This window comes from Zingiber officinale, chromosome 8A (assembly GCF_018446385.1).
Source record: "Zingiber officinale cultivar Zhangliang chromosome 8A, Zo_v1.1, whole genome shotgun sequence".
In the NCBI taxonomy this organism is placed as follows: domain Eukaryota; kingdom Viridiplantae; phylum Streptophyta; class Magnoliopsida; order Zingiberales; family Zingiberaceae; genus Zingiber; species Zingiber officinale.
In genome coordinates, this window is record NC_056000.1 from 10,171,973 (window position 1) to 10,181,680 (window position 9,708).

A 9,708-nucleotide genomic window follows, 5' to 3' on the forward strand; every position below is an offset into this window, starting at 1 on the left:
TCAAGATGCAAATATATAGTATAAAATTTACATAAAATGTGATCAATACAAGTCAATTTTCAACTGGTCCTAAAATAACCTCAAAAGATGTTAGATCATATCTGTAAATACTTTATACTAAACTGTAAGAGCAAATCATGACCCAAACTTTATGATTCCAAAAGGAATTTATATCACATTTATAAACACTAATGCTAAACAACATCAGTAAATTATGATATTGTAATTCAGAATGTCCAGCAAATAAATAAAATTATATGAATATTTTAAACTTTAAGAACTTTACAATAATCAAAACAAAAATATTTATCTTTATTATCAAATATAAGTAATAAAATAAATACAGATTCCGACTAGACGAGTTCTTCTTCCATAAGGACTCTCATATCTATAATATATATGCATGAAACACCTTAGGTATAAAGTCTTTGGTGAGTGGATCGACCAATATAGAATCTGTGTTGATATGTTCTACCATGACCTGATGACTCTGAACTCTTTTATTAACTACTAGAAACTTGATGTCGATATGCTTAGATTTCAACGAATTACAATTGTTCTTAGCATAAAGTTTTGTAACTTTATTATCACAGTAGATCTTCAATGATTTATCATTACGATTAACAATCTACAATGCTATATGATAAAATTCTACAACCAAACATGTGATTGGATGCTTCGTAGCATGCTATAAACTCTGATTCTATAGTAGAAGTGGCTAGTAGCATTTGCTTGACACTCTTCTAACATATAGCCCCTCCAACAAGCATAAAAATATAGTCTGAAGTTGATCTCCTGTTATCCAAGCATCCAACAAAATTGGAGTCTGAATATCCAATCACCTCCTGGTGATATCATCTCTGATACGTGAACATGTGTCCTTTAGTTCTTTACAAATACTGCATCACTCTCTTAACCGCTTTCTAGTGCTACAGTTCTAGGTTATTTACATATCCGCCTAACATCTCTACTACGAACGTTATGTCTAACCGTGTATAAACTTGTGCACAATGAGACTTCCCACTACTGAAGCATATGAGAATTGTTCCATCTTATTTATTTCAAGTGCAAGTCGTGGACACTGCTATACACTAGTAGAATTTTGACTTTTTACTTCGTATATTCACCGAAGTCATAGATAGATAATTACCGAAATAGACGCACGTGAAGTAATAGGGTACTATTTTACTTCATCCTATTACCGAAGTCGTATCCAGGAAAAAAGTGAAGTCTTTGACCGGTTCAAGGAGGCAAAACCGGTTCAAAGTTGGACCGATGCTGAAGTAAAAAAATATCTTTTACTTCGTTTGTTTTGTAAAATGCCGAAGTAAAACATGATATATAACTGCATGATTTAAATGGATTGCCGAAGTAAAATAATATCTTTTACTTCATCGGTTGTGTAATGTGCTGAAGTAATATATGATATGTAACGTCACAGTTTATATTGATTGGCGAAGTAAATATAATCTATAACTTCACCATATTTTTTATTAATCGAAATAGTTGGTATTATGTTACTTCATTGTTTATATTTATTAACAAAGTAATTGATTGTCAAGACTTCATTGTTTTGTATTATACTGAAGTAATTGATAAGATACGACTTCGCAATTATTAAACTGTGATGAAGTAAATGTTACCTTTGACTTCGACACAATTTTAATGTGACGAAGTAAAAATATATTTTTCACTTCATTAAAATTAAACAATATATATATATATAACAAAATGATAAATACCATAACAATCCAGAAATTTATCCATCAATCCACAAGTATATATATATCCATAACTCCACAAGCATAACTAAAAAATACATCCACAAACCAAAAGTGTATCCACAGGTATGTATGTCCAAAAATCCATAATGTAAAATAAAATATTTATCCTAACCTACACGACCCATTTAGGCATCTAGATACGAGTAGATAAATTCGCTCCATTCACTTCTGACTTCATCATATTGAGATTGGTTGTAATATTGATTCTTGATTGTTCTTGCAAACTATTATGTAAAAAAAACAAAAATGCATTAGATTTATAAAATCTATAAAAATGCATTAGATTTATAAAATCATTACATTCATTATATATCATAAAGAAGAAACTCACCATCTTCTCCAACTGTGGATTTTCACATTCAACTATCTCTTTCATGTACCTCATCATACAATATCCACATTCAACAGAACCACTTTGTTTTAGATTACCCTATAATGTAATCAAAAAAGTAATGCAACAATTACAATCCAAATAATAAGAACTATCCATTCATGTGTTAATATATATATGTACAATACATACCGTCAATTGCTTAAAACCTGGTGCTTTAGCAGTACCCTTTAGGAGATCATAAAACATAATCAATTCAATGATATGCTTAAATCATGTATTTATCTGATGGTAGAACAATATTGTTTATTTTTGCAAAAAAATAAAGGTAAAAGATCATCCAATTCCCGTTTACCAATCAAATCAAATCAAAAGTATTATTCATAAGAATGCATATGATGTTACTTTACTATACTAACTTACTAACTCTTTCAAAGAAGATGAAATTAAAAAATTATAAAATTTTAATGAACTGCATTATTAGAGAAAATAAAAAATGAAGCCCAATTCAAACTGAGAACATGCATGTGTTAATTTCCATACACAATAATGAATGAAAATTTACAGACATATATATAAATAGGAAAAGCCATGCATATTGAAGGTAGATATTTAGTGGAAGAAATCCATGAATCATGTGACAGAACCTAGCAGCAATCGCAGTAAAACCAACAATATCCTATACAAGCTAATAATAAACTTATGAGAAGACATAGAAGTGGATTGCCATGATATGAAATTAAGATATTAGGAACTTCAACAAGCATATTTCTTTGCCGTTGACTACCTATTATTTGGAACCATGACCTTAATAAAGAATTACTTGTAAGCAAACAAATTAATATTGCATGTGCTAGCATATTTGGAGGTGTAAGCATATGCCGTGTAATAAAATTGTTCAAGCATCTGAGCAACAATCATAAACCATCTAAAGAACCAATTCAAATCTAATAAACAAAAGCATAAGATGGATGTTGACAATTAAATTCATAGGTTGCAGCAAAGTATAAAAACTTAATATCTTATTCTTACCAACCATAATTACAAATAATGAATTGTAGCTAATATGAGTGCTCAAGAGAAATGATTCAATACACAGAATTCATAAAACAATCACATCTATATGCTAATTGCATTGTCCATTTGGCATTCTTTCTAATAACTTCTGGTTAATGAACCCATAGCATCCAATGGGGATGTAATGTCCAGAAATCTGAGAATGAAATACACATCAACATGAACAAGGAACATACAAATGGAGAGGAAATAGGCCTAATTTATGTTTTCCCAAAAAATGGGTTTTTTATAATCAAGATTCCAACTCTTACATTAATAGAAAGTGAGAAATAGGCCAATGACAAAGACTTGCCTGCTCAAATTCATTCATTCTAAGGTTGAAGAATGTACCGAAGTAAAATATTATTAAAATTAATAGTAAAGCTCATGTTTTTTAAATTCTGAAGTAAAAAATAATATTTTACTTCGCTAGTATTATTAATGAAGTTAATTGTTATATATTACTTCGTTATTAACAATCGCCGAAGTAAAGAGTGGCGAAGTAAAAGGCCAAAATTCTACTAGTATACAAGCTAAACTTGTCACCTCTTGACATAGGTGTGTCATCAAGTGTACAATTCTACATGTCATGCCTTATAAGTAGATTTTTAATATAAGCTTATTGTGAAAGTCCAAGAATGTCTTTTGAACGATAGCGCTAGATCTGTATACGTAAAATAAAAAATGTTTCACCAAGATCTTTGATTTCAAAATTACCAGATAGAGGCAAGCAATATATCGTTCACGCCCAAAATAAGTATAATAAACTTGTTCCCAATTAACTTGACATATATGCACTGATCAACAAAGTTTTCTTTAAAATCATATGAGGTAACCACTTGATAAAATTTTTGGTACCATTGACAGGACACCTATTTTAAACCATAAATAGATTTATTTAATCTACATATTAGGTGTTTTGAGTCCTTAAACTTAAAGGTCTTCGATTGCATCATATATACATATATATAGACTTCTCTAAGTGTTCATTGAGGAATGTAATCTTTACGTTTATTTGATGTAGCTTTAAATTATAATGAGCTACAAGTATCATGATTACCCTAAGGGTGTGTTTGATTCAAGTCATCATGTATGACCTTGGTTATGTGATTACCAGGTAATCACATAACCAAAGTTATGGGGAATAAAACATAACCAAATGTTGTTTGGTTCAACCTAGGTAATGCAACAAAAACTTGTTTGTTTGAAGGTTTTAATGAATACCCTAATTTAATATTTTACCATATTACCCTCAATTACAAAACCAACTATACATAATATTATTATTATTATTATTTATTTATTTTTTAATGTTTTTTACTTTTCTTTTTCCTGTATATTTTTTTACTTTTTTATGTGTTTTTTTATTTTTTTAATGTTTTTATATTTTTATATTATTTATATTATTTACATTTTTTAATATTATTTATTTATTTATTTATAAATTTTTTGTTTTTAAAAAAAAATTAATTTTTTTAAAATTTTTTTAAAAAATTAAATTTTTAAAAAAAATTAAATTAAAAAAAATATATTTAAATTTTTTTAAATTTTTTTAAATTTTTTTTAAAATTTTTTAAATTTTTTTAAAATTTTTATTTTTTATTTTTTATTTTAAAATTTATATTTTTTAATTTTTTAAAAAAATATATTTTAAAATTTTAAATTTTTTAAAACATTTTTTTATTTTTTTTTACATTTTTTAATATTTTTTTTACATTTTTTCTCTTTTTTTCATGTTTTTTCTTATCGGAGGGTATTTTTGGTAAAAAAAATTCGTTAACCCCGGAATCAAGAAAAACCTTAGTTTTCTGAGGTTTTCCGATTCCGGGCTGCATGACCCTTTTGCTGGCGTGTCGGGAATGGAACATTACTTAGGAATCATCGAATACCTAAACCAAACAAGGTTTTTGTTGATAACCTTGGATGGATAACCAAGGTTATCGAGAATAACCCCGAACCAAACGCACCCTAAAGGTGTGTTTGGTTTAAGTTATCATTCATAACCTTAGTTATATGATTACCAAGTAATGATATAACCAAGGTTATAAGAATTAAAATACAACTTATGTCGTTTGGTTAAATCCTAGATAATGCAATAAAAATTTATTTGTTTAGAGATTTTAGTGTATAACCTAATATAACATTTACTGTATTACCCGTATTTAATCCTACATATTTTTACAACTAAATTAATTTAATATTTGATTTTTTTTTTTAAAAATATTAATATTATTATTAATAGGTTGCTGATATATTTAATAAATAAATATAATTAATTTATAAATTTTAAAATCACACAATAGAACTTACGGAATGTCACACAATCAATCATCTTACCTTCACTAGAGACAACAGTAATTTATTAAAAAAAATCTTTTTCCATTGGTTGATAATTAATATTTAAAAAAAAAAAAATAACAACAACAATAATGTCTATTAGATATCATAATGTTTAGACTACATGGTGTAGAATTGGGAGACCAAGTTCACATTGACAATCTGACTCTATCCTTTTTTTCAATCAGTCAAAAGATGTTTATATTTTTGTATTTCTGAATAATAAAGGAACAACCAAACAGGTATAAAAATATATAGGTCCCCTGTCCAACTGATAAGCATCCATTATTTGGCAATTGGAATCTCCAACTTCACTTTCAGACCTTCCAAATGCATCCAAATCGACCGGTGACCTAATGCCAGCCCAAACACCGGTTCCTTCCTTCCATATGCAATTAGTCCCAAGGAGTGGTAAGCCATTCTGACATCTATCATAATCTTTGTTGATGTAATATTTCTTAGATCAGATTGATCATATTAACTAAGTTTGAGTTTTGATATTTGGATTTTGATGTTTGATAATATACGGAGATTATAGATGTGATCCTCCGATTGGGGAGTTTGTTAGTACAATTCCTTTCTGGACAAGGGATGACCAGTTCGATATGAAGAAAAGTCAAGTAGGTCAAGATTGATTGGAGACTCGACTGGACAAGTCTTGGCGAGTGAAGTCATGCAATTGGGAAATCCTGATATGTGAAGCCAGGTAAAAGACCTAATGAGTGAAGTTAGGCAGGTGAAGGTCTCAGTGAGTGAAGCCAGACAGTGGGAAAATCCTAGTGAGTAAAGTTAGGTGAAAGTCCTAGTGAGTGAAGTAAGATAGATGAAAAATCCTGATAAGTGAAACCAGACAGATGAAAAGTCCTAGTGAGTGAAGCTAGGCAGATGGAAAGACCTGGTGAGTGAAGGCAGGCACATGGAGATCCAGGTGGGTCAAGGTTGACCGGACACCTAGTGTTAGGAAGCCCAAGTAGGTCAAAGGATTGACCGGATACTTAACACGACGAAATCCAGATGGGTCAAGGGTGACCGTACATCTGGTGGAAGTCCAAGTGGGTCATGGAGGACCGGACACTCAGTACGAGACGACAAGTCCAAGTAGGTCAAGGTTGACCGGACACTTGGCACGAGTAGAAAAGTCCAAATGGATCAAAAGATTGACCGGACACTTGGTAGAGAAATCCCAATAGGTTAAGGTTGACCGGATGCTAGGCACGAGGAGTTCCAACAGGTCACGGTTGATTGGATGTTGGATTTGGGGACCCTTGAGCTTGAGTTAAGCAAGTCAAGGATGGTCAATCGATCAGCCGATCGATTGGGAGAATGCTGCGATAAACAGCAGCTCAATCGATTGGAGGTGTTTATCGCGTAAATAGAATCCTCGCAAATCGATCAGCCGATTAATTGGGCACCGCCAATCGATCAGCCAATCGATTGGGCACCGCCAATTGATCAGCTGGTCGATTGGGGGCTGAAAATGCATGTGACGCGAGAAAGTTGAATCGATCAGCTAATCGATTCAGGCTTTTCCAGCGAAGAGCACAAAGGCGCTCTGAATCGATCAGTCGATCGATTCAAGCCTCCCCAATCGATTGGGATATGACTCTTACGCAGGATGCAAGTTTTGGATGATCGAGATCACTAGGATCTGATGTGACAATTGATTGGGAGGAGCCCCAATTGATTGGAAGCCCTAGAAGCGCAGATATAAAGGCGACGAAGCGTACAAACGTTGCAACCCTTCTTCTCTAGCTCACGCGATCTTTTCTTAGAATTCACAGCCAATTCATGAAAGCTCTTGGGGACAAGTGTTGTTGCATTTCCAAGGTTTAAGATGCATTCTTCAACAACAAGGTCAAACAAGGAAAGATTTTTCTTTTGTATACTTGTATTTCCTTCTTATGTGTATTGTATCTTGTGTGTGAGTATTGTACGAGATTTCTCTACCTTCGGTAGTTATCGAGAATGAGTGTTTTTATTAGTGGAGTGTGTGTCGCATGTGGATCCTTGGATTAGTCACCTCTTTTTGAGGTGGATACAAAATAAATCTCTTATATTACGTGAGACTACCTCTTATGTTGATGTAGATTGTTAGGATAGATTTATAGTTAGGGGATGAATAACTCGTCGTGTTTCGATTACTTATTTTGATAATATTATTACAGTGGAAAACACCCAAACAAGAATCGAAGGTTATTTATCATAACATTGAATTTGGGATTCCAAAAAATGACCGTGTTCCTTTCCTGGTAGTGTATATATACCTTCCATCCGTGAAGCAGGCAAAACCTATATTCCATTCTCTGGCAACAGTTGTCAACCTATCACCCTTGCTAACCAATCTGAGACCAACTTGTCAAGTTTCAATACCTTGCTCAGAACCAGCCACAAGAATTTCCCAACAGTAAGTCAAAATGGTTGGCAAAAAATCCAAAATATGATTCATATAACAATACCCTTTATATGCTTTGTAAGACATTTGCTAGTCATGTGCAGAAAATTTTACATCAGAAGTAAAAGCTGAAAAATAGAAAAGAAACCTGCTCTGCTCGGCGTGCCATAGGCTCACGACAATATGTTGGGCCATTTTTGGTTCCACAAAGGAATAAACCTGCAGCAACTTCTTCATTTCTGAGACGATCTCTCAGCTTCATGACATTAGCTCGCGGAAGAACCAAGTTTCCAGCTTTGTCCCACATAACTGTAGGATCTCCAATTAAAAGAGCAGCTGAGCTGGCAGATCTCTGAGGCGCTGAGGCGCTGAATAAGTGGTAGCTAATGTATTTCGTGTCTGCATACAAACCAAATTAAATGAAGACATGTAGCATTTTTAGATTTGAAATTTTCATATAATTCTTATATTATCAAAAAAACATTAAATTTACATAAACTAATATATATATATACTATTATAATTATTTCACAAAACTTCATATCTTCTTCACAGGCAGTCACCGTGTGATGAATTTACACAAGTTCACATGTGATGCAGGTAAATTTGTAATGATGCATTAACAAAACGATTAAAATCCATTGCACTCCAGATCTCTCAAAACTGAAACTGAGTACAACAAAACAATTAAAATCCATGGTTGTTGGAAAAAAAAATAGCATCTGCAAACAAGAGAAACAAGAGAGTTGGTTCATAAATCTCTAGATTGAAAAAAAAAATCAGAGTAATCAGCTGACAATAAAAAAAAAACTAAGAGAAACTTAAAGGAAAGATTTACTGGTTTCTATATGATTCAGTTTGATCTTTTATCTATTGAATTCTTGGTGTAGAAATCCATATCACTGCTAAGGAGGCTGGTATAAAGGCATCTAACTAGAGGCTGGTATAAAGGCATCTAACTAGGGGTTGCTGAAATAAGAAAACATAGGAATAGAATTAGCGATTTCTGAACTTTGAACTGAATTACCTAAGGATCAGTTGAAACAGAATTTGTAGGTTCAACTTACAAGTATTACCCCTGAATCAAGATATAGTTGGTCGAAAAATATCAAATTAGCAAAAACTAAACAGAACCTAAAACAAAAGGGCAAAAGGGCATAAAGACAATGCTAAAACAAGCAAACCTAGACAGAAATTCATCAGAGATATCCAATGAAGAAAACAAAGAGAAATGCTCAGCTTAAAAACACGATCTTTCATGGGAAAAAAAGGTCAAGGTCGGGTTTCACGACAACCAATCAGACAAAAAAAATCCTGAAATCTTGTTGTTAATCAAATATATACCTGTGAAGAATGCCGCTAGGATTCTTCGCGATCGTAAGTCGTAAAAGCCATGCCTTCGTGAGTGGGACGCCTTCCCGAGTGGAACGCCGCTAGAGTTCTTCACGGAGTGGGGACACCTTCGAATGCCTTCAAATGCCGAAGTAGGTTTCACCTTACAACGATGACTCTACTATGGTTTTGCGAGTTAGAGGCTTCGCGATCGTGACTTCGTGAATTGGTGAAGTTGGGAATAAGTAGGCCTAATTGTCATTTAATAAATTCTTATGGGTATTTTTATCCCAAACTATAAATATTGGGCGATAAATCTGGAAACAAAAATTTATTAATCTTGGAATTAAAAAAATATTTACTGTTCTTTGATTTTCTGATTCCGAATTGCATATCCCTTTTGCTGACGTATTGAGCATGAAATATTACTCGAAAATCATCGATTACCTAAACCAAATAGAGTTTTCATTGATAAT

At 32.2% G+C, this 9,708-nt stretch overlaps 1 protein-coding gene across 1 annotated transcript; it reads right to left on the bottom strand.

The window, feature by feature from the left end:
• Nucleotides 1–1,909: 1,909 nt before the first annotated feature.
• LOC122010498 lies at nt 1,910–9,422 on the bottom strand. Its single transcript, XM_042567035.1, has 5 exons — nt 9,245–9,422; nt 8,049–8,299; nt 2,308–2,343; nt 2,116–2,214; nt 1,910–2,008 (listed from the first exon to the last, which is right to left on the bottom strand). The coding sequence occupies exons 2-5, from the start codon at nt 8,205–8,207 to the stop codon at nt 1,910–1,912; spliced, it is 393 nt and encodes a 130-aa protein (XP_042422969.1). The 5' UTR covers nt 8,208–8,299; nt 9,245–9,422.
• Nucleotides 9,423–9,708: the final 286 nt, after the last annotated feature.

Bases quoted from the DNA above. Each gene is read 5' to 3' on its own strand.
- LOC122010498 (XM_042567035.1), bottom strand. From the start codon at position 8,207: ATGTGGGACAAAGCTGGAAACTTGGTTCTTCCGCGAGCTAATGTCATG. The intron at 2,215-2,307 runs GTATGTATTGTA...ATTACATTATAG, and splicing joins CAGGTTTTAAGCAATTGACG to GGTAATCTAAAACAAAGTGG. The intron at 2,009-2,115 runs GTGAGTTTCTTC...TTTACATAATAG, and splicing joins ATCCACAGTTGGAGAAGATG to TTTGCAAGAACAATCAAGAA.